The 26233-nt window shown below is 37.9% G+C and overlaps 1 protein-coding gene across 1 annotated transcript in view; it reads right to left on the reverse strand.

Moving 5' to 3' along the window:
- The window catches only part of LOC132557020 (uncharacterized), a 41346-nt gene that overhangs the window by 8520 nt on the left and 6593 nt on the right, over window positions 1–26233 (reverse strand). The window contains exons 3-13 of the mRNA XM_060221485.1: window positions 18731–18994; window positions 17591–17726; window positions 16903–17096; window positions 16129–16277; window positions 14754–14910; window positions 14409–14506; window positions 12701–12938; window positions 11702–11853; window positions 10605–10791; window positions 8679–8849; window positions 4662–4823 (exon numbers count right to left, since the gene is read on the reverse strand). Of these exons, the coding sequence (XP_060077468.1) occupies window positions 4662–4823; window positions 8679–8849; window positions 10605–10791; window positions 11702–11853; window positions 12701–12938; window positions 14409–14506; window positions 14754–14910; window positions 16129–16277; window positions 16903–17096; window positions 17591–17726; window positions 18731–18994 (1908 nt within the window). The remainder of the gene's footprint in view (window positions 1–4661; window positions 4824–8678; window positions 8850–10604; window positions 10792–11701; window positions 11854–12700; window positions 12939–14408; window positions 14507–14753; window positions 14911–16128; window positions 16278–16902; window positions 17097–17590; window positions 17727–18730; window positions 18995–26233) is intronic.

A 26233-nucleotide genomic window follows, 5' to 3' on the forward strand; every position in this document is an offset into this window, starting at 1 on the left:
TCACCTGGCTGCTCGATTCCCATTAAGCAATCTAAACAATCGTGTAGACAGACTTTCAGACATTTAACAACGGTGTGGCGTCTGTAGAAAACATTTGGAACCCACACTCCTTCGATCAGTTTGTGTTCATGACTTAAACACAAAGATCCTTTCAGCAGTGGTGTTGAATCACTAGTCATGTCCAATAACACTGGGCAAACTAGAGTTACCAATAAAAAAAACCCTCTTTTCAGCTCATTTCGAGATGGTTAGACGAAATACAACAGAAAAATCCGAGACCATTATAGTCAATGGTAAGGCCAAAAAAGACATTCACACTTAGCTTATCTACAGCAGGACCGAATTGTATACCACAAGGCAACAAGGCATTTATTTGAATCTCTTTGAAGTAGAAGATAGATATCTTGCACAGAAATACAAGGCAAACAAAACAGAAATAGTTGACCAACAATTTGACGGGCTTCTCACCTATACACAACCTTTCACTGAAAGGTTAATGGGTTCCACATTCATGATAGATAATCATTCAAACGGTTTACATATTACATAATTAGACTCTAGACTGTACAACTTCTTATTATTAATTATTATTATAGTATACTAATATTATTATATCTATATTAGTTTATTTTCTATGATAATTATTTGTGTAACCCGAACTTTCTAGATGCGACACCGTCCTAAAACTGGAAATTGGCATTTGACACAATATTTTCTATCACCAGTTGGTGAAAATCCCTCAAAACAAACAACAAGAAGCAAATCGTTCCAATGCAATTATGAATGCTCACTGAAAACAGCTTTAATGGACATGGAAGTTTAACAAAGGAAATTACTCTGTAATTGAGGGGTTTCCGGTCCCATCCTCTAACTATGGCTAATGTATGTGCCAAGTTTCATTATCCTAGTTAAAATGAAGGTAACATTTTAACGAATGGCAATCACCAAGCCCATTAAGCCATGGATATGGAACACTGCATATTCTGTTAGTATAACGAACGAAAACAAGTTAGATTAAATGAAAATAAATATATTCTACATACAGAAAATTTTAACAAAGGACACTGTGTAATTAAGGGGTTGCATGCCTTTAAATTGATATACTAAACACCGTCTTGAACAATGTATCCAACCAAGTTATATTGCTCTAAATTAAACAAAAGTCAAGCTTGAAACACATTGGTCAATCACTCTTGCAGAACCAGATGAAAGAGGGTGAAGAGTCTTGCTGACAGAGCAAACAGGAGTACCCCATGTTGTCAGGCAGGTGACCCCTAACCTTTCCTAGTCTGTTCCGGGGAATCGAACCGCGGATGTGAAAGACGAGTGCGTTCTCATTGCGCCGCTCGACCATAATCAATCGGTTATCACCAGGTTGCAGACAGATTTACTTGGCCGAAGTCTGATGCGAATTTGAGCTACTACTACCTTTGTTGGCCTAAGGGCGATAACTCTTATAGCCTTAGCGCTCCAAGATGTAGTCATTCATAAGAACATTGTTTTATCTAAATATCAAGTTACTTAGAAATTGCTAATTAACCGCTGTCTGTTTCGTTAAATCGTTCATATCTGAAGCTAGTTTATTGAACAATGATCAAACCCTGTGATGATATCGTCAGGTCAAAATTTCACGGCAAAACCATCCCGCCCACAGGGGTCACCGATTTCAGGACAATGTAGATAGAAAATAGACAGGAAGTTTGATGAACACTGTCTTTAACACTTAACACAACAATCGTAATCTGATGAAGTATTTTCATTCCAAAGTATAACATTTTATCAACTATGAATTTTGTACGATAATAATGCTCATCAGCCTTTGGCCTTTTAATATCTTCTGTAATTACATATATATTTTTTTCTGGTTTTTTTTTTATATATATATATATCATTACATTTTACAAATTGTGAAGCTGTAAACTTGCCACAAAAAGTTATTTTCTTACCATTTATACATATTTGTGAATTAATTGTACATTTTATTTTACAAGTCATAGTAAGTTATTTCATGGTAGCGTACGCTGTATTAAAAGAAGTAAAATCGTAGTCATTCTTATTATGTATATCATTTTTCACCTTACACCGGTCGACCCGTCATAGGGCAACAGGATATTGTCGTAATTATGAATATTTGCTTGCTAATGTATCCTTAAACGCAAAAGTATTCTTTTCCTTTTTGTGTTAGTTTTGTACATGATGTCACCAATATAAGAATGATAGTGCATAAATAGTAAAAAAGTTATGTCACAAGTCATTTTCAGTTTCTTTGTTATGACGCATTACAATTCTATGTCGGCCACCTAATCTCTGACAGAGGATGATAAAATCATATTCATAGAACGTACATTTATTTATATCGGAATATGACAATACATGCTCGGATTATTTTAAACTCAAAAATATAACACATTTTATACGTATTCTTGCAAGCTAATGATGATACCAGCTTCGGATTGTGATTAGAGCAACATAAAACAAAAACAAAAATAAAAAATAAAAAATAATAAAATAAAAATAAAAGAATCTTAACGTGTGAGCCTGCAGGGCCTGATTATAACAACCTTCCTAATGTGTAAGTCTGCAGGGCCTGATTATAACAACCTTCCTAATGTGTAAGTCTGCAGGGCCTGATTATAACAACTTTCCTAATGTGTAAGTCTGCAGGGCCTGATTATAACAACCTTCCTAATGTGTAAGTCTGCAGGGCCTGATTATAACAACCTTCCTAATGTGTAAGTCTGCAGGGCCTGATTATAACAACCTTCCTAATGTGTAAGTCTGCAGGGCCTGATTATAACAACCTTCCTAATGTGTAAGTCTGCAGGGCCTGATTATAACAACCTTCCTAATGTGTAAGTCTGCAGGGCCTGATTATAACAACCTTCCTAATGTGTAAGTCTGCAGGGCCTGATTATCAACCTTCCTAATGTGTTAGGCTGCTGGGCCTGATTATAACAACCTTCCTAATGTGTAAGTCTGCAGGGCCTGAATATAACAACCTTCCAAATGTGTAAGTCTGCAGGGCCTGATTATAACAACCTTCCTAATGTGTAAGTCTGCAGGGCCTGATTATAACAACCTTCCTAATGTGTAAGTCTGCAGGGCCTGATTATAACAACCTTTCTAATGTGTAAGTCTGCAGGGCCTGATTATAACAACCTTCCTAATGTGTAAGTCTGCAGGGCCTGATTATAACAACCTTCATTATGTGTAAGTCTGCAGGGCCTGATTATAACAACCTTCATTATGTGTAAGTCTGCAGGGCCTGATTATAACAACCTTCATTATGTGTAAGTCTGCAGGGCCTGATTATAACAACCTTCCTAATGTGTAAGTCTGCAGGGCCTGATTATCAACCTTTCTAATGTGTTAGTCTGCAGGGCCTGATTATAACAACCTTCCTAATGTGTAAGTCTGCAGGGCCTGATTATAACAACCTTTCTAATGTGTAAGTCTGCAGGGCCTGATTATAACAACCTTTCTAATGTGTAAGTCTGCAGGGCCTGATTATAACAACCTTCCTAATGTGTAAGTCTGCAGGGCCTGATTATAACAACCTTCATTATGTGTAAGTCTGCAGGGCCTGATTATAACAACCTTCCTAATGTGTAAGTCTGCAGGGCCTGATTATAACAACCTTCATAATGTGTAAGTCTGCAGGGCCTGATTATAACAAACTTCCTAATGTGTAAGTCTGCAGGGCCTGATTATAACAACCTTCCTAATGTGTAAGTCTGCAGGGCCTGATTATAACAACCTTCCTAATGTGTAAGTCTGCAGGGCCTGATTATAACAACCTTCATTATGTGTAAGTCTGCAGGGCCTGATTATAACAACCTTCATTATGTGTAAGTCTGCAGGGCCTGATTATAACAACCTTCATTATGTGTAAGTCTGCAGGGCCTGATTATAACAACCTTCCTAATGTGTAAGTCTGCAGGGCCTGATTATCAACCTTTCTAATGTGTAAGTCTGCAGGACCTGATTATAACAACCTTCCTAATGTGTAAGTCTGCAGGGCCTGATTATAACAACCTTCCTAATGTGTAAGTCTGCAGGGCCTGATTATAACAACCTTCATTATGTGTAAGTCTGCAGGGCCTGATTATAACAACCTTTCTAATGTGTAAGTCTGCAGGGCCTGATTATAACTACCTTCCTAATGTGTAAGTCTGCAGGGCCTGATTTACAACCTTCCTAATGTGTTAGTCTGCAGGGCCTGATTATAACAACCTTCATTATGTGTAAGTCTGCAGGGCCTGATTATAACTACCTTCCTAAAGTGTAAGTTTGCAGGGCCTGATTAACAACCTTCCTAAAGTGTAAGTTTGCAGGGCCTGATTAACAACCTTCCTAATCCAAACCTAACCATAACCTAAGAACAACCCTAACCTTATCGTAACTCTGACCTTAACCTTACCTGATGTAATCGAACTGCACATGATTTGTCTACATTCCATATTGTTTAGTGTGCAATTATCAAATCCCCTGGAATTATTTAGGAGTTTCTGTAGCTTATATTTATAAGTACTCCAAATGCGATTAATAGTCCGATTATTTTGTGTGTCATAAGTGACACATTGATAACATTAAGGTATTAACTTCGACAACTTTACATCAGAGTGATGCAAAAACACAAAGCTCACAACGAGAAAACAAACCGTCAAATATGATAGGTTTTCTCCATTCCACATCACTGACTTCGCTGGTACCAACGCTCGTCCGGATCCTCATACACACAGAATAATGCGACATGGGGTCAAGGTCAGGAAGGAGAATTTCCTGGACACGTAAAGTGGCGGACACGTTAAGTAATTGTGATCCTGTTAAACACAATAACAACAATACAAAGAATATTCACAGTTACAGCTAACAAAGAGTAAAACCTTAAATGTTACACAAAACGAGTCATCGTTATTACAAAGAATACAACTCACTATTACACACAACAGGACATTAGTATTACAAAGAATACAACTCACTATTACACACAACAGGACATTGGTATTACAAAGAATACAACTCACTATTACACACAACAGGGCATTAGTATTACAAAGAATACAACTCACTATTACACACAACAGGGTATTGGTATTACAAAGAATACAACTCACTATTACACACAACAGGGCATTAGTATTACAAAGAATACAACTCACTATTACACACAACAGGACATTGGTATTACAAAGAATACAACTCACTATTACACAAAACAAGTCATCGTTATTACAAAGACTACAACTCACTATTACACACAACAGGACATTGGTATTACAAAGAATACAACTCACTATTACACACAACAAGTCATCGTTATTACAAAGACTACAACTCACTATTACACACAACAGGGCATTGGTATAACAAAGAATACAACTCACTATTACACACAACAGGACATTAGTATTACAAAGAATACAACTCACTATTACACACAACAGGACATTAGTATTACAAAGAATACAACTCACTATTACACACAACAGGGCATTTGTATTACAAAGAATACAACTCACTATTACACACAACAGGACATTAGTATTACAAAGAATACAACTCACTATTACACACAACAGGACATTGGTATTACAAAGAATACAACTCACTATTACACACAACAGGACATTGGTATAACAAAGAATACAACTCACTATTACACACAACAGGGCATTGGTATTACTAAGTATACAACTCACTATTACACACAGCAGGACATTGGTATTACAAAGAATACAACTCACTATTATACAAAACCAGACAGTGTTATTACAAAGAGAAAAATCTCATTATTACACAAACAAGTCATCGTTATTACAATGAATACAACTCACTATTACACACAACAGGACATTAGTATTACAAAGAATACAACTCACTATTACACACAACAGGACATTAGTATTACAAAGAATACAACTCACTATTACACACAACAGGACATTAGTATTACAAAGAATACAACTCACTATTACACACAACAGGACATTAGTATTACAAAGAATACAACTCACTATTACACACAACAGGATATTGGTATTACAAAGAATACAACTCACTATTACACACAACAGGACATTAGTATTACAAAGAATACAACTCACTATTACACACAACAGGATATTGGTATTACAAAGAATACAACTCACTATTACACACAACAGGACATTAGTATTACAAAGAATACAACTCACTATTACACACAACAGGGCATTAGTATTACAAAGAATATAACTCACTATTACACACAACAGGACATTAGTATTACAAAGAATACAACTCACTATTACACACAACAGGACATTAGTATTACAAAGAATACAACTCACTATTACACACAACAGGACATTAGTATTACAAAGAATACAACTCACTATTACACACAACAGGACATTAGTATTACAAAGAATACAACTCACTATTACACACAACAGGACATTAGTATTACAAAGAATACAACTCACTATTACACACAACAGGACATTAGTATTACAAAGAATACAACTCACTATTACACACAACAGGACATTAGTATTACAAAGAATACAACTCACTATTACACAAACAAGTCATCGTTATTACAAAGACTACAACTCACTATTACACACAACAGGATATTGGTATTACAAAGACTACAACTCACTATTACACACAACAGGACATTGGTATTACAAAGACTACAACTCACTATTACACACAACAGGACATTGGTATTACAAAGACTACAACTCACTATTACACACAACAGGATATTGGTATTACAAAGAATACAACTCACTATTACACACAACAGGATATTGGTATTACAAAGAATACAACTCACTATTACACACAACAGGACATTAGTATTACAAAGAATACAACTCACTATTACACACAACAGGACATTAGTATAACAAAGAATACAACTCACTATTATACAAAACCAGACAGTGTTATTACAAAGAGAAAAATCTCATTATTACACAAACAAGTCATCGTTATTACAAAGACTACAACTCACTATTACACACAACAGGATATTGGTATTACAAAGAATACAACTCACTATTACACACAACAGGATATTGGTATTACAAAGAATACAACTCACTATTACACACAGCAGGACATTGGTATTACAAAGAATACAACTCACTATTACACAAAACAAGTCATTGTTATTACAAAGACTACAACTCATTATTACACACAACAGGACATTAGTATTACAAAGAATACAACTCACTATTACACACAACAGGACATTAGTATTACAAAGAATACAACTCACTATTACACACAACAGGACATTAGTATTACAAAGAATACAACTCACTATTACACACAACAGGACATTAGTATTACAAAGAATACAACTCACTATTACACACAACAGGACATTAGTATAACAAAGAATACAACTCACTATTACACACAACAGGACATTAGTATTACAAAGAATACAACTCACTATTACACACAACAGGACATTAGTATTACAAAGAATACAACTCACTATTACACACAACAGGACATTAGTATTACAAAGAATACAACTCACTATTACACAAACAAGTCATCGTTATTACAAAGACTACAACTCACTATTACACACAACAGGATATTGGTATTACAAAGACTACAACTCACTATTACACACAACAGGACATTGGTATTACAAAGACTACAACTCACTATTACACACAACAGGACATTGGTATTACAAAGACTACAACTCACTATTACACACAACAGGATATTGGTATTACAAAGAATACAACTCACTATTACACACAACAGGATATTGGTATTACAAAGAATACAACTCACTATTACACACAACAGGACATTAGTATTACAAAGAATACAACTCACTATTACACACAACAGGACATTAGTATTACAAAGAATACAACTCACTATTATACAAAACCAGACAGTGTTATTACAAAGAGAAAAATCTCATTATTACACAAACAAGTCATCGTTATTACAAAGACTACAACTCACTATTACACACAACAGGATATTGGTATTACAAAGAATACAACTCACTATTACACACAACAGGATATTGGTATTACAAAGAATACAACTCACTATTACACACAGCAGGACATTGGTATTACAAAGAATACAACTCACTATTACACAAAACAAGTCATTGTTATTACAAAGACTACAACTCACTATTACACACAACAGGACATTAGTATTACAAAGAATACAACTCACTATTACACACAACAGGACATTAGTATTACAAAGAATACAACTCACTATTACACACAACAGGACATTGGTATTACAAAGAATACAACTCACTATTACACACAACAGGATATTGGTATTACAAAGAGTACAACTCACTATTACACACAACAGGACATTGGTATTACAAAGAATACAACTCACTATTATACAAAACAAGTCATCGTTATTACAAAGAGTACAACCTCAATATTACACACAGCAGGATATTGTTATTACAAAGACATCTTCAATACATTGTTCATCGGAAAACGATTGTTATTAGATATATTCCTGACTGCTTCTGTAATTCCTTTCCATTTTGATCAGTCTTGTAGCTCGTTCATGCTTTACAGAAATTAGTTAGAGACACACACTTTGGTTGATGGTTTTATAGATACTATTACTATGCCTTATACACAACATTTAAACAAATCAAATACCATAAATGCAGTCCTCTGTGTTTCTTTGTGCTACTTTGTAGAACACTTCATAGTAGTCAGGTTTCCTAGACAGAAACTGGGTATCACAATACCTAAAGGTCAAGGACACGATATCCAGCTTCTGACCTTCCAAACCCTCTCGTGTCACAAGGTTAAAGGTTGGTTTCACTGCTGAAAAACAAAATTTAAACTGTAAACCGAAAGTAAGAAATATCTTCAAAATGGGACATTCCTTGTCACTTTGAAAAAAATCATTATGGCGCTACGAGATGCAACAAACCTTATTTTACTGAAGAAATACAGGGATTAATAAAATCTTGCTTGTGTGTACATTATACCTGTGTGTACATTATACCTGTGTGTACATTATACCTGTGTGTACATTACACCTCGTGTGTACATTATACCTGTGTGTACATTATACCTGTGTGTACATATACCTCGTGTGTACATTATACCTGTGTGTTCATTACACCTGTATGTATATTATACCTCGTGTGTACATTATACTTCGTGTGTACATTATACATGTGTGTACATTACACCTATGTGTACATTATACCTGTGTGTATATTATACCTGTGTGTACATTATACCTCGTGTGTACATTACACCTGTGTGTACATTATACCTCGTGTATATATTATACATGTGTGTACATTATACCTCGTGTGTATATTATACCTGTATGTATATTATACCTGTGTGTACATTATACATGTGTGTACATTACACCTATGTGTACATTATACCTGTGTGTATATTATACCTGTGTGTACATTATACCTCGTGTGTACATTACACCTGTGTGTACATTATACCTCATGTATATATTATACATGTGTGTACATTATACCTCGTGTGTATATTATACCTGTATGTATATTATACCTGTGTGTACATTATACCTCGTGTGTACATTACACCTGTGTGTACATTATACCTCTTGTATATATTATACATGTGTATATATTATACCTGTGTGTACATTATACCTGTGTGTACATTATACCTCGTGTGTACATTACAACCCGTGTGTACATTATACCTCGTGTGTACATTATACCTGTGTATATATTATACCTGTGTGTACATTATACCTGTGTGTACATTACACATCGTGTGTACATTATACCTGTGTGTATATTATACCTCGTGTTTACATTACACCTCGTGTGTACATTATACCTGTGTGTACATTATACCTGTGTGTACATTACACATCGTGTATACATTATACCTGTGTGTATATTATACCTGTGTATATATTATACCTGTGTGTATATTATACCTCGTGTTTACATTACACCTCGTGTGTACATTATACCTGTGTGTACATTATACCTGTGTGTATATTATACCTCGTGTTTACATTACACCTCGTGTGTACATTATACCTGTGTGTACATTATACCTGTGTGTACATCACACCTCGTGTGTACATTATACCTGTGTGTACATTATACCTGTGTGTACATTACACATCGTGTGTACATTATACCTGTGTGTATATTATACCTGTGTGTACATTATACCTGTGTGTACATTACACATCGTGTGTACATTATACCTGTGTGTATATTATACCTGTGTATATATTATACCTGTGTGTATATTATACCTCGTGTTTACATTACACCTCGTGTGTACATTATACCTGTGTGTACATTATACCTGTGTGTACATTACACATCGTGTGTACATTATACCTGTGTGTATATTATACCTCGTGTTTACATTACACCTCGTGTGTACATTATACCTGTGTGTACATTATACCTGTGTGTACATTGTACTTCCTTCTTTGTTACACTCAATCTTTTTGTGTATCGGATGCTACAGCTGATAGCCATAGGGAAAAGTTGGAATACTTGTACAGAAATTGCTGTCATTGTTTTGATATATCACATAGCAAAAGCTACTTACCTTTATCCGTCTTTTGTGAAAGACTTTTATCGTACAGGAATTGACAATCATCAAATACCATGCCACTACTCTCCCCGCTATGTGTTATTAAGGACACCGCAAACATCCACTCACGATAGTTGGAATGATTGACCATAATATCGGCTGAGGTCACAAGCTTCTCGATTTTCTGCCATGACAAATTTCTCTGAAATAAGTATTTGTAAAAAATGAAATGCTTAATTTGGATTAAAAAGACAAAACGTTTTCATTTTACAATCCTGTTTGTTGTTAAATATTTTCAATAAACGACAAGAAAATACCAACACGTCACTATAACCAAGGTGCTATATATCCTATTGCTAAATGAATAAATTACCATAGCTTTTCAACATTCAAGATTGTGATCGAGGTGGTCAATCTCTTCTTAAGGCCAAAGTCCAGTTTACAGTGACATCATTGTCTATTTAACCTTCATTCTGCTTCTTGCTCCTTCTACACCAGTATACAGTGACGTCACTTCCTATGTTTTATATGTGTTGTTTCTTGCTTTCTCTACACCAGTATACAGTGACGTCATTTCCTACCTTTAAGATATGCTGTTCCTTTTTCCTCTACACCAGTATACAGTGACGTCATTTCCTACCTTTAAGACATGTTGTTCATTTCTCCCTCTACACCAGTATACAGTGACGTCATTTCCTACCTTACTAATGTTGTTCCTTGCTCTCTCTACACCAGTATACAGTGACGACACTTCCTATGTTTTATATGTGTTGTTTCTTGCTTTCTCTACACCAGTATACAGTGACGTCATTTCCTACCTTACTAATGTTGTTCCTTTCTCCCTCTACACCAGTATACAGTGACGTCATTTCCTACCTTACTAATATTGTTCCTTGTTCTCTCTACGCCAGTATACAGTGACGTCACTTCCTACGTTTTAGATATGTTTTTCCTTGCTTCCTCTACACCAGTATACAGTGACGTCATTTCCTACCTTACAAATGCTGTTCCTTGCTCTCTCTACACTAGTATACAGTGACGTCACTTCCTACCTTACAGATATGTTGTTCCTTGCTCCCTCTACATCAGTATACAGTGACGTCACTTCCTACCTTACAGATGTGTTGTTCCTTGCTTCGTCTACACCAGAATACAGTGACTCGCTTCACAAGACTTTCGTTAACATAAGAGGGAATGCTCCAGGATACTCTAAAGCTCGTGCCTCCAAACCCCTCAGCGATGACATCGCTAGCGGATGGAAATACTAGTAAGATTAAAAAAATACATCATACAAAGAAATCGTCCGGTAAAGTTAGGTTCAGATAGGTGCAGTGTGCAATTATGTCAATTCAGGAATGTGTTGGATATTCCATTTCAGGAATGTGCTAGCTACGTCAATTCAGGAATGTACTAGCTACGTCAATTCAGGAATGTGCTGGATACGTCAATTCAGGAATGTACCAGCAACGTCAATTCAGGAATTTGCTAGCTACGTCAATTCAGGAATGTACCAGCAACGTCAATTCAGGAATTTGCTAGCTACGTCAATTCAGGAATGTACCATGAACGTCAATTCATTAATGTGCTATTTACGTCAATTCAGGAATGTACTAGCCACGTCAATTCAGGAATGTGCTAGCTACGTCAATTCGGGATTGTACCACGAACGTCAATTCATTAATGTGCTGTTTACGTAAATTCAGGAATGTGCTAGCGACGACAATTTTAATGTTGCTATTGTGCACTCAATAGGATATGTTCCTGTTTCTTGTGTGATAAAAAGGAAAAGCTGGACATGTTTGATGCTCGTTGGTTTGTGTGTTGGTTCTGTTGTTGTTTACCTTGTTTTTTTTTGTTTTTGTTTTTTGTTTTTTTTTTTTTTTTTCGTTTTTTTCGTTTTTTTTTTTTTTTTTTTTATTATTTTTTGTTGTTCATATTTTGCCCTACTTTTATTGAATTAAAGTATTGCATTATTATTATGTTGACAAGTTATAATCACAAAAAAACAATAAATTTTGCAGACAGCAAAAACATGTCCTCGTAAACAAAACTTCACAAACTAGTGTACTAATTTTAATTTTGAATATAACGCTTTCTAGTTTCAAGCTTACCAGTAACATCCTTCTGGTCAAAGTCAGGGATATGGACGAATGTTCGTTTCTTTGAACATGTGAAATTCTTATAACATGACTGAACAACAACATCGTAAGGACCTTTGCTCCAACAGGTCCCATGGCTAAGCCTTATAGTCTCAGCAGCTCCAATGATAGATGGATTATTCTCGTCTTTAAGGAAGACCTTGTATCTCATATCGGATGCGGCACAATTTCTATCCTTCGGCAGTAGAGGCTAGATTGAAAAACAAACCCAGTGTATCACTTGTTCAAAAAGTCAAATTCTGCAATAGTTCTCATACACAGAAACAAAACATACTGTAGAGGTTTTACACAGAAACAATGTCTACTGTAGTACTTATACACAGAAACAGTGTCTACTGTAGTACTTATACACAGACAGAAACAATGTCTACTGTAGTACTTATACACAGAAACAGTGTCTACTGTAGTACTTATACACAGACAGAAACAATGTCTACTGTAGTACTTATACACAGAAACAGTGTCTACTGTAGTACTTATACACAGAAACAGTGTCTACTGTAGCACTTATACACAGAAACAGTGTCTACTGTAGTACTTATACACAGAAACAGTGTCTACTGTAGTACTTATACACAGAAACAATGTCTACTGTAGTACTTATACACAGAAACAATGTCTACTGTAGTACTTATACACAGAAACAGTGTCTACTGTAGTACTTATACACAGACAGAAACAATGTCTACTGTAGTACTTATACACAGAAACAATGTCTACTGCAGTACTTATACACAGAAACAATGTCTACTGTAGTACTTATACACAGAAACAGTGTCTACTGTAGTACTTATACACAGAAACAGTGTCTACTGTAGTACTTATACACAGACAGAAACAATGTCTACTGTAGTACTTATACACAGACAGAAACAATGTCTACCGTAGTACTTGTACACAGAAACAAAGTTTTCATTTGATTGAACAGGCTTTAAACTGCATAGCAACCAAAAAATTACTGAAATAATTTCTTTAACTATCTTCTAGTATTAAACTCCTTGTAAGACTTGAAGTAGTGATAGAGAAATTATCAAGGTTACTTATCATTATTCAAAAAGGAGGACGTCTCCGCGCTTTTTTTTCAATTTTCACTGAAATAGCCAGTTTTTCGAATATCAAGTAATCAGCTGAAATATTTATTTTCAGGCCCTTAAAATCTAGGAACGTGGTCACCAAATAGGAATTGACGAATATGAAATCTGTAATTCATGCAAAATTTAGTTGAAACCTACTCAACCGGAAAAAGTTGGGATTGTTGGCGCTATTAACCGAATCACGCTGTCAACTACACCGTCACAAAAGTAGTCCACAAGCGAAACTTTTTCAAAACGTCATATGAATCCCCCCTTTTCAACTTATAAGAATAACCTTAGATGATAAAGTATATCAGCAGACATAAGATCAAAATATTTTATATTGGAAACCACTTTAAATCGAATTATGTCTTACTTCCGGTCAAAACAACAGAGGAGTACTACGTAGTTGCATTTGTAATGTACAACGTACATAGATTGATTGGAGATTGGAGACACTTGCAGTAATATCACGTTCCACAATGTTTAAAGTTATGTTTCGGAAAGAAAACTTTAATAAGTTGATATTACAAAAATCGTGATTGATAAGGTTAGTATATGGAAATCAAAAAAAATATTGTACATACCTTGAGGTAGATGTGTAAGGCACATTGAAGACCCGTTTTGTTATTAATCCTCGAAAGAAAGAAACCCCCCTCTGTAGATTTCGGGGCCGCACTCGGCGCTGTTGGACATAAAAAGTAGTACTTGTATCTTGATGAAGAATAGCAATAAATTATCAAAGGTTACTAACAAAAATAGAATATGTTTATCATTCAGAAGTAATCGAACGTCTCAAAAATCAATATTCTTTATATAAAATAAAATAATGTTAAAAAACGTTCATTATCTGTTGAAGCTGCGCACAAACCATTTAAATTGATATTATTACATTTTGTAACAATAGGGAAATGTGTATTATTAATTAATACCATCTGCTTTGGTTCGGAAGGAAATCCTGTAAGCTGGACTCCAGTTTCGTAAGTTGGTTACTTCTTCACTTCTTGCACGAATAGACACGTCGTATTTAGTGTATGGTGTCAGATTTTTCAGTTCCGTTCTCATTACAGTCCTGTTACTGTACACCAGCTGATTATGAGAATATGAATGAAATCTTTACTCATCAATTTTAAAGATTTTTTTTTCATGCGTGAAGCAAACGTAAAGTTGTTTTTGTTTACATGAAGTGTTAAATAACAACTGATAAATGAAAAAATATGACTAGATACTGTACGATACTACAACTGATAATTAAAGTTTGTGAATACACATTAAATGATATTATAACAGATAATTACAGATTTGTGAATACACACTGTATGATATTACAACTGATGATATTTAAAGTTTTGTGAATACACATTGTATGATATTATAACAGATAATTACAGATTTGTGAATACACATTAAATGATATTATAACAGATAATTACAGATTTGTGAATACACGCTGTATGATATTATAACAGATAATTACAGATTTGTGAATACACACTGTATGATATTAAAACAGGTAATTATAGATTTGTGAATACGCACTCTATGATATTATAACAGATAATTACAGATTTGTGAATACACACTGTATGATATTATAACAGATAATTACAGATTTGTGAATACACACTGTATGATATTATAACAAATAATTACAGATTTGTGAATACACACTGTATGATATTATGATATTACAGATTTGTGAATACACACTGTATGATATTACAACTGATGATTAAAGTTTTGTGAATACACATTGTATGATATTAAAACAGGTAATTATAGATTTGTGAATACACATTAAATGATATTATAACAGATAATTACAGATTTGTGAATACACACTGTATGATATTATAACAGATAATTACAGATTTGTGAATACACACTGTATGATATTATAACAGATAATTACAGATTTGTGAATACACACTGTATGATATTATAACAGGTAATTACAGATTTGTGAATACACACTGTATGATATTATAACAGGTAATTACAGATTTGTGAATACACACATTAAATGATATTATAACAGATAATTACAGATTTGTGAATACACACTGTATGATATTAAAACAGGTAATTATTACTGATTTGTGAATACACACTGTATGATATTAAAACAAATAATTACAGATTTGTGAATACACACTGTATGATATTAAAACAGATAATTACAGATTTGTGAATACACACTGTATGATATTAAAACAAATAATTACAGATTTGTGAATACACACTGTATGATATTATAACAGATAATTATAAATTTGTGAATACACACAATGATATTACAACACCTACCTGTTTTTTATCCCATTTCGATGTGTAGTTAATAGCAAAGTTTATGATGAATGTGACTGGCTGCAAACTTTTAGGCAACATCCAGGTCAGTATCGCCTTCCTATAAGTAACATCTGTCGCTTTAAATTGCCGCAGTTCGGATATGACAACTGGTTTAAAAACAAGACATTCAATAATGAGCGTAAGTCCATTAGCCGAAATAAACTCAATGTTAATAAAGACGTACAAAGAGCCCATTTACTATTTAAGAACTCAATGTTCCTGGGGTCCCAAATAAAGAGAATTTACCGTTATAACTCTACCTTCAATGACGTTAGTTAAAGAGCCCATTTCAAGACATTCATTCAATTTAGATAAGGACAGTTTAGGGCCTCTACACCATATTTAACTCAACGTTAAAGAAGGCCACTAAGTATGGAGTCAATTTACCGTAATTAACTCAATGTGTGCCAATACCGTGACAATTTACCGTAATTAACTCAATGAGGGCCAGTACTGTGACGATTTGCCGTAATTAACTGTGACAATTCACCGTAATTAACTCGATGTTTGCCAGTATTGTGACAATTTCCGTAATTAACTCAGTATAGCCCATTAGCCAATTTACCGTGATTAACTCATTGTTCATGAGAGCAGTATAGTCCATTAGCCGTAATTAATTCATTATCGATGTAACCCGGTATACAGCACATTAACCGTAATTAATCAAACGTCATTGGAATATGTTTTTACAAACGTATGATATTGTCTCACATATTTGTTAGAATATCTTACCAATATTTGAAGTGTCGTTGATTTTTCGTATCAAATGGTTGTTACCAAGTACATTCGTTACATTAGCTCTGATTCTGTAATATCTGTTTATGATAAAATTATCGTCAATATTTGTCTCATTATCTGACGGAGGCCTCCAGTAGCAGCTGTAGTATTGGGGGTTGTAATCCGGACACTTGCGCCATTCTGTTGACCTGTTGTAGACAAAACGTTTTTTTAACAGAAGTAAAGTTAAACTTCGTCTTTCTCTAGTGATGCACAACAACGAGACAGAAATCGTTATTATGCATCGCTTTCATCCTGCGGGAAAAACTTATTTGTTTAATTAACTTAATAAATAATTTAAGGTGTTTCAAAACTTGTATTTTATCCAATCTATATAGATCAGTAAACACTTATTACATTTTTGTTCTTTTATAATTAAGTACCAAAGTCGAGTGCTAGTCCACAACCTCCAAACCGTCTCTTGATTTTAAAGTTTCTTTCTTTACTGTATTTAAATGAAGATTGTGTTACCTCATGGATAAGTTTCCACGTGTTTGAGTCCTTCGATGACGAAATATTCAACATATATGTTACTCATTCCTACTTAAGGTAGCGTTTAACTGTGAGTATTTTGTAAAAAAAACTTCTAAGTGGATCGAAAGTGGACGGTACCGTTGTGTCTGAGGCGTGAATTAATAAATACCTAGTGGAACTGAAGTGGATGGTAACGTTGTGACTAAGGCCTGATCTAACGTCTCTCTCTGCTAGCGTTACAGTACAGTTCATGCTCTGATGGTTCCGTGAGAAACAGTATATGTCATCCGGAGGTGAAGGTCGATCTTCAAACATAAAACAATCTATGAATTATGAGTAAATTTAATAATATATCACTCCAAAAATATCTACGTTTGTAGAAATATTTCTGTAACCCGATACAGGCATTATTAGATTGATACCTACGTTTTCATCTACACAACATCTGGTTCAGGACAAGTCTAGTCTTTAAGATTTTTATCAACATACAGATCAATTGAAATAGATAAAAAAAAAAACACTGGTTCAGGCTGAATGGTGTGGGTGTATGATACATTATACTGCCCTACTGTATCTCATTCTTAATTGATAGTGGAAGCTGATCGTCTCTTGTTAGTGTTATGTTCACTCCTAGGATCGATCTTATTTAATTTGTCCATATAACTTATGTCAAGATTTTTAACTTGTATATATTACTTTGTCAAGATGTACATGTTGTCTATATAACACATGTCAAGATGTACATGTTGTCTATATAACACATGTCAAGATGTTCATTTTATCTATATAACACATGTCAAGATGTCCATGTTGTCTATATAACACATGTCAAGATGTCCATGTTGTCTATATAACACATGTCAAGATGTCCATGTTGTCTATATAACACATGTCAAGATGTCCATGTTGTCTATATAACACATGTCAAGATGTCCATTTTGTCTATATAACACATGTCAAGATGTACATTTTATCTATATAACACATGTCAAGATGTTCATTTTATCTATATAACACATGTCAAGATGTACATTTTGTCTATATAACACATGTCAAGATGTTCATTTTGTCTATATAACACATGTCAAGATGTCCATGTTGTCTATATAACGCATGTCAAGATGTCCATGTTGTCTATAGAACGCATGTCAAGATGTTCATTTTGTCTATATAACACGTCAAGATTTTTAATCCGTCTATATAAGAAATGTCAAGATTTAAAAAATTGTCTATAATATAGATCTCCCGATTTTATATTCGTCTACATTACATATGTTAATATGTTAATTAATATTAGTGTTAAACTCACAGCCGACGCGGACATATAACATAGACATGGTTTTGGGGTTATGTTGAAAGCAACATGTGAAGGTCAAGTTCTCTTCCTTATTGAGGCGTTGGACTGATGCCCAGATGGATGAAGTGTTGACTGGTTTCGCCGGGATGGCAGAACAATTCTGGTTCTTACACCGTTGTATAGTTAAGTTGTCTGACGAGTTATCTCCCTTGTACGAACACACCACATCCAGTCGTTCACCAACTGCCATATACACAGTATCGGATGGCTCTATGTCTGTCAAAATATGTGAATATTCATAATGTTTTCGTGGTTTTGAATTACAATAGCAAATGTTTCCCGCATAATCAATTATGCATTAGTGTGTTTTAGAACAGTTTGCAAAACCAGCCGTAAATCTATCTCAAAATCGATGAAAATATTTTTTTTAGGTAATAACAAAACCGTATTGTTATTATCTAAAAATATAAGAGGTATGACACTTAGATTCTATTCAGCTCTTTCCCTTGGTCGATTTGAAGAAAAAAAATTGTGACTAATGACAACGGGTTATCGTGATAACAAGTTAGCAAGAAATAGAAATTAACGTGTCAAAATATAGAACAAAAACATCCTGATAGTCGTGTGGTTAACTTGTGCATTATGTATGAGGTTAATACAATCCTGTTATATTATAGAAATTGATATTGTGCTTGAGAAGATTTTTTTTAATTATTCAGTAGCCGAATTAATCATCAATATATATGAAGTTTTAAACCCAAACAGATAAAATGAACAATGAGATGATGTTTCGGATACGTCCATCACTGAGTAGTCAGACATACTGTTACCAGTACTATCATGTAACTCGTTGGTAGGTCGGGTTTGGGCCAGTAATCGCTGCAGCGTATATGAATTATAAGATATAAAACCACCCGCTACCAGAATCAGTATAAAACAATTAAATCTAGATATCAATTGCTAGTATCAACCGTACAACTCCGGTGCGTGATACAACATTGTAGCTAGTTAGGAATCCATCCACATTTTGATTTCAATTCAAGATGAAAAACCATAAGAGCGTTACAGTCTTGGTCCCATTTGATTCTTCAGATTTTCAGTATCAGCACTTGCAAGCTTGTCCCAAAATGTACCGATTTTCGAGACTAAAATTTCAGTTGTATCCGGTCACGCCGGACTAGGCTCGACCGCCAAAAAGTTGGTACATGTGTTCTAGAATATCAGTTGAAACTGAGGAAACCAACATGTTTCAGTGCACAAGGTCCAATGTAGCAACTTTGACGGTCCGAAAAAAATTATAAATATTATAACGCGGCCCATAGATTATAACAGATTAGCCTTCGACCACACAGTATAATATTTTGCGATGAAACCAGCATGTCTTTGTTTTCCTTATCATTTCTTTTATATCTCTCAAGGAAATATGGACACTTTGTCGACCCTTGAATACAGACCTCATATATCTATATATTGCATGATGGTTTCTTAATAAAATGTGTTCAAACAATTTTGCAGCTAAAATGACAATTTTTTGACATGTTTCAAAAAAAAATCTTCGATGGAATGGTAGTGAATTGATATACATTCATATTTATACCTGAAAGAAGACAACACTGATACAAGTAAATATTGGTGATGAAATGAACATGGAAAACGTGGTTCTGATTTCTTTACCGACAACCATGCTTGTCATGTAGTTTAAATATGTTGACAAATTTAGTTTGAATTATGCCAAACATAAACCTGATATCAGTGAAGTAAGTGGAAAGTTGATTCAATTGTTCAGACGAGCTGTTGCCTATGATATGCAGTGATGCTAGCCCCATCTACCACCTGTTCCTTTCCACTGGCTTAGCTTAATTACACGTCCTTGGTTGGCAACTAACAAAATGACACTTAATGTAATTTGAGGTTTTTGTAGTAAAACCAATGTTTATGATATAATACTCACCACCATATAGACAATAGCGTATTCCCACCGGCAGCCCATAATTTACATAACAAAGAAAATAAATATCCCGTGAGAGGACCCTTAATGCTTGGTACGAACGCACCGCGCATGACCCAAAACCTCACTTCCGCACCCAAACAAATTGGATGAGAAGACAAAGGGAGGAGGGAGGGACTTCCAATATATGGTGGTGAGTATTATATCATAAACATTGGTTTTACTACAAAAACCTCAAGTTTATTTCAATAATACCTCACCACCATATAGACAATAGCGAATTTGTCTTACCGTAGAGGAGTCTTCGCAGACAATCACTAATCGTAGCAAAAAACAGCATTAAAAACCCATAAGGGTAAAGGATATTAACAATTAAAACTCTAAAAATCCTTCTGAGCCGCAAGGTAGCCTTCCTAAGAATTGACTGGGAGACATGAGACTGTCTGAGCAGTGACAAGAGGACCCAGAGAGTACAACCCATCTGCATGGGAGGAAAGCGACCGAAGATAAAAATCCGCAAAGGTGTTACGGCCTCGCCAGAAGGCTGACGCCATGATATCCTCGAATGAGGCACCATTGAAAAGGGCCCAAGATGCTGAAAGAGCTCTAACCTCATGTGCCCTCACTCTAACCCTGTCAGAAGTGTCAGCACTAGACCCCTCATAAGCAGTCCTGATGGTGTCACAAATCCACCTGGAAATAGTCTGAGCAGAGATATCAGTCTGCCTTGATTTAATGGGCAAGAACAGACGGGATCTAGACTCCCGCCGCCCCCCCTTGGTTTTATCGAGATAAAACCTCAAAGCCCTACAAGGACAGAGTAACGAATTCTGATTCTCAGCACCAGAGACCTCCTTTAAGGCAGGAATCTTGATAGGCTCTGGTGAAAAATTAGGAACCTGATTCTTTGCCAAAAAAGAAGGATCAGTAAGAAGGGTAACCGAGGAATAGTCCCGAGACCACCTGAGACAAGAAGAAGAAGAGGATAGAGCATGGATTTCACTTCTCCGTCTCCCAGAAGCCAACGCTATCAAAAAAACTGTCTTCCAAGAGAGAAACTTGGAAGGAGCAGAAGCCAAGGGCTCATAAGGAGGCTTAGTAAGAGAATCTAAGACCAAAGCCAAATCCCACTGTGGCATCAGCAGTCTAACCCGAGGCTTCTCCAAAGAGAAGGATCTGAGAAGATTGGACAAGGAGGAACAATTTCCGATATCTGAACGCCCTCGGTAGGAAAAAACATTGGCAATGGCAGAACGATAGCCACGTATAGTGCCTGGAGTTAATTTCTTAACCTTAAAAAGATAAAGGAAAAACTCAGCTATCGATTGAATAGAGGAACAGAGTGGATCAATCTTCCTGCTGTGACACCAATCACAGAAGGCTGACCATCTTGATTGGTAGACGGCAGATGAGGAAGATCGTATTGATCTGGTGATGCAATCTGTAACCTCTTCAGAAAAGCCTGCCTGGAGGAGGGAGACCGAGATAGCCTCCACGCGTGAAGGTGGAGGCGCTCTGGGTTCCGATGGAACTGTCTGGATTTGGGTTGACTGAGAAGATTCCATTTGGGAGGGATAGCCAATGGAAGGTCTATCAATAAGTCCAGCAGAGCAGGAAACCAGGGCTGTCTGGGCCACAGAGGTGCTATCAGAAGAACTGAGCAGTCGTGCTCCCTGACCTTCTGCAGCACTCTGCCCAACAGATTGAAGGGAGGAAAAGCATAGGCCAGAAGACCGTCCCAGCTTAGGGACAGAGCATCTACTGCCCATGCCATAGGATCTGGGACAGGCGACACAAACGTCTGAATTTGAAAATTCAGAGCTGTGGCAAACAGATCCACTAGGGGGGTCTCCCACACCATACAGATGGCTCTGAAAACTGACCTGTCCAAAGTCCATTCTGTGATAATTGGACTCCGAGACCTGGAGAGGGTGTCTGCTAACACATTGAGATGACCTGGAAGATGTCTCACTGTTAGGGAAAGCCCCATGGAACGACACAGGAGCAGGACCTGACAAGCGAGAGCACAAAGTTTGTGAGACCTTGTCCCTCCCTGATTCTCCAGATAAGCTACTACTGTGGCATTGTCTGTAGCCAGGCAGATGGACTGATCCTGAAGCAACAGACGCAGAGACTGAATAGCCAGCAGAACTGCCCTCATCTCCAGCACATTGATATGCTCCTGGAGTTGATCTCCCTGCCAGACACCCGAACGACAATGACCGTCGAGGTAGGCCCCCCAACCCGTCATAGATGCGTCCGTATACAGGGTAGCTGTAGGGGATGATCTCCGAAGAGAGACGCCCTTCAGGACATTGCTCTCCAATGCCCACCACATAGCCGACGCCTTCACTGAATTGTCCAAGGAAATGTGAACCTCCCACTGATGAGAGGCCGGTTTCCATTTGGACAGTAGGTACATCTGAAGAGGTCGAATATGGAGCCGACCCAGAGGGACAACATCCGAAAGGGAGTTGAGAAATCCGAGAAGCCTCAGAAACCACCTGACCTGAATAGAGTCCAAACTGTTGAGCAGAAGAACCAATTCCTTGGCTTTCTGGAACTTGGACGGAGGTGGAAGAACGAGGCCGAGATCCGTAAGGAAACGGTTTCCCAGAAACACAAAGTCCTGTGAGGGGAAAACCTCGGATTTCTCTCGAGAAGGGATAAAGCCCAGGCGAAGAAGGGTAGTCAAGACTGACCTGGTGCTGCGACTCAAAGACTCTGGATCTAGATGCAGCATCAGGGAGTCGTCGAAATAAATATGGATATCTACTCCGCGACTGTGTAAATAGCCCACAACCACCTGAAGCAGCTTGGTAAAAACCAAGGGGGCTGTGGTAAGACCAAAGGGCATGGCCCTGAACTGGAACACTCTGCCCTGGGATGTAAATCTCAGGAATTTCCTGGCCGATTTCTTTATCGGAATGTGGAAATAAGCGTCCTTGAGGTCTATAGAGGTTGCCCACATGCCTGGTGCAACTGACGCCAGAATGCCTCGAGGAGTCTCCATTTTGAAATGTGGAGAGTCCACATACTTGTTGAAGGCACTGAGGTCTATGATTGGACGCCAGGCCCCGGATTTCTTCTTGACAAGAAACATACGGGAGTAAAAGCCTGGTGTCCAGAGAGACCTCGGGAGCTCCTCTATGGCACCCTTTGCCAACATGCAGTCGACCTCGTCTAGGAGGGCCTGAGCCTTTCCTGCATCGCCGGGAGGGGGAAAGAAAACAGGATCTGCCGATAGAGGGGGATCCTTCAGAAGGGGGATACCCAGACCCTCGGACACCACCGAAATTGCCCACTTGTCCTCGGTAAGCTGCTGCCAATCGGGCAGAAAATGAGAAAGGCGACCCCCAACGGGAAGATCTGGCCTTGGGAGCTCGAGACCTTCCCATGGATCGTCCATACGACAGGACAAGGGGCAGGGTGGAACCGAGGGACTGAAAGAGTCAGGAACTCTGCCCCTTCTTACCTGCATTCTGCTTGCCTCCCCTTCCTCCCTTGTGACCCCGACCACCCCGTCCCCGAGAAGAGTGCCCCCCTCGAGAAGTCGAGGTAACAGACGACTGAGCCTGAGGCTGAGCCGTCTTAGGGCCCTTCTTAGGCTTGCCTGGGCGCTGCACCCGTCCAGGCTTAGGCTTAGCCCTAAGTTTCTCCAACCGAGCTGAAGCTGACTTGTCATTGTTGACTCTGTCCATGACAGAGGAGAGAACCCCTCCAAACATTTCAGAGCCTGACAGGGGAGCAGTCATGAGATCCGATATAAAAGGCTCTCCAATAGTTAGTCTTGGCTTCAAGACTGAAGCACGACGAGCCAGAATGAAATCAGTCAAAACTGCCAGAATGAGCGCAGTCCCATCCATGTGGGCCCGGTTCATAGCCTTGCTGAGTTCAGCCAAGAGCTTAGTCTTGTCAGGTAGGCTCTCCTCCGAACGAGAAGAAGCTACAAACAAAGCAGAGGAAAAAGAATCTGCATAAGCCAGCACGTGAATGGCAAGGCGAAGCAGTCTTTCTATCCGACTATGCTCTTTGGGAGACAAATGAATCATGTCATTTGATCTTCCAGGCCAGCAGTGGTCCAAAAGAAGGTCCACCTTAGCTGGATTAGATTCTATTGAGGGGTCGTGAACTGCATATCGAGAAGGATTGAACCCCTCAATATCATTCACCCCCAAAAGCAAACCGGAAAGATCCTGCTTCCTATTAGCAGAACCTTTGGCTTGAAGAACCTTCTGAATCTGGGCCAATGCTGAGGAAACCATAGTACCCTCCGCCAATGACCTACCTGATGCCCTAACCTCAGGCTCTGAGGGAAGAAAGGCACTTAAAGTAGAAGTCCTCTCTGGAAGACCCGAAGCCGAGGGAGGAGGGCAAAACTCCACGCCGAGGAGTGACGCAACCTCCAAACGCAGGCTGCGGAAGGAATCCAGATTCCTTTCAGCCTGGGAGACTGCAAGGACTGACTCGGTGTCAGGAGAGTCCACCTCGGAGTCTGAAGACTCCTGACAGGAACCCTCAACTTGGACTGCTGGGAGCCAAGAGCGGGTCTCCGATTCAACATCAGACCCAGCATCCAGTGACAGAGTGTCCCCATCATCAGGTAAGGCCTGCTGACCCACAACCTCAGCCTCTGACTCCTCACAATCCATGTCCTCAGACTCATCATGATCAGACTGAGGGCACTGGCCTAAACTGGAGACAGACCTAGTCACAGACTGGTCCGGAGTCTCCAATCTTCTAACCTTAGAGGTAGAAGAAAGGCCAGCACTAAGATTAGCAAAGTTGACCTTACGCTTAGACCTATGGGAAAGCGAGGTCTTATGGGTGTCAGCCGAAATCTTTGAGGGACGGTTAAGCCTCTTAGATTTGTGTTGGCGAGAGCGAGAAGGGGGGGGGACCCGACTCAACACCAGGCTGGTGACAGAAGGCTGAGGTACCCCAAGGTTGGCCTGGGTAACCAAAAGGGGTCTGACCATACCCAGAGTATGGAAATCCCAAAGGCTGGGAAGGGCCCCAGCATTGGCCATAGCCAGAATACTGGGGGGGAGGCAACATACCGGAATCCACAGGACCGGGAAATGAACTGCTCCCTACTGGAGACATGCCTGTCAAGTATGGCCGATAATGGCCAACACTGTCAGGAGACTGCATATAACCACCAAACCTGGGTGCAGACTGAGGAAAGGGGTAAGGTGGGGGGTGCACAGGCGCTCCCAAGAACCCCACTGAGCCAGGAGCTCGAACTGGTGGAGGACCAGATCGAGGTAAGGAAGACTGAGGAACCGAAGGGTGCAATACCCTGGACCCAAACCCAGATAGTGGGTAGTCAACCCCAACACCAGGAAGTGAAACCGAGTCACTCCCTGCTCCCAGTGCAGCCTCTCCAGTAACACCGTCATAACTGGCAGTGCCAGCCGGCCAACTGTCAGTGGGTACACCGGCACCCCTCAATGGGGCCCGGGTCGCATGACTGGCCTGTTCGGTAGCCATTCCGCTAACGGAGATGGTACCCGGACACTCGCTCCCTTCGACCTCCACGGAAATTCCCGGGTGAGTGCCCTTCT

Source organism: Ylistrum balloti, unplaced genomic scaffold (assembly GCF_031769215.1).
Source record: "Ylistrum balloti isolate Yb309-2 unplaced genomic scaffold, AGI_CSIRO_Ybal_v1 Utg369652, whole genome shotgun sequence".
In the NCBI taxonomy this organism is placed as follows: Eukaryota; Metazoa; Mollusca; class Bivalvia; order Pectinida; family Pectinidae; genus Ylistrum; species Ylistrum balloti.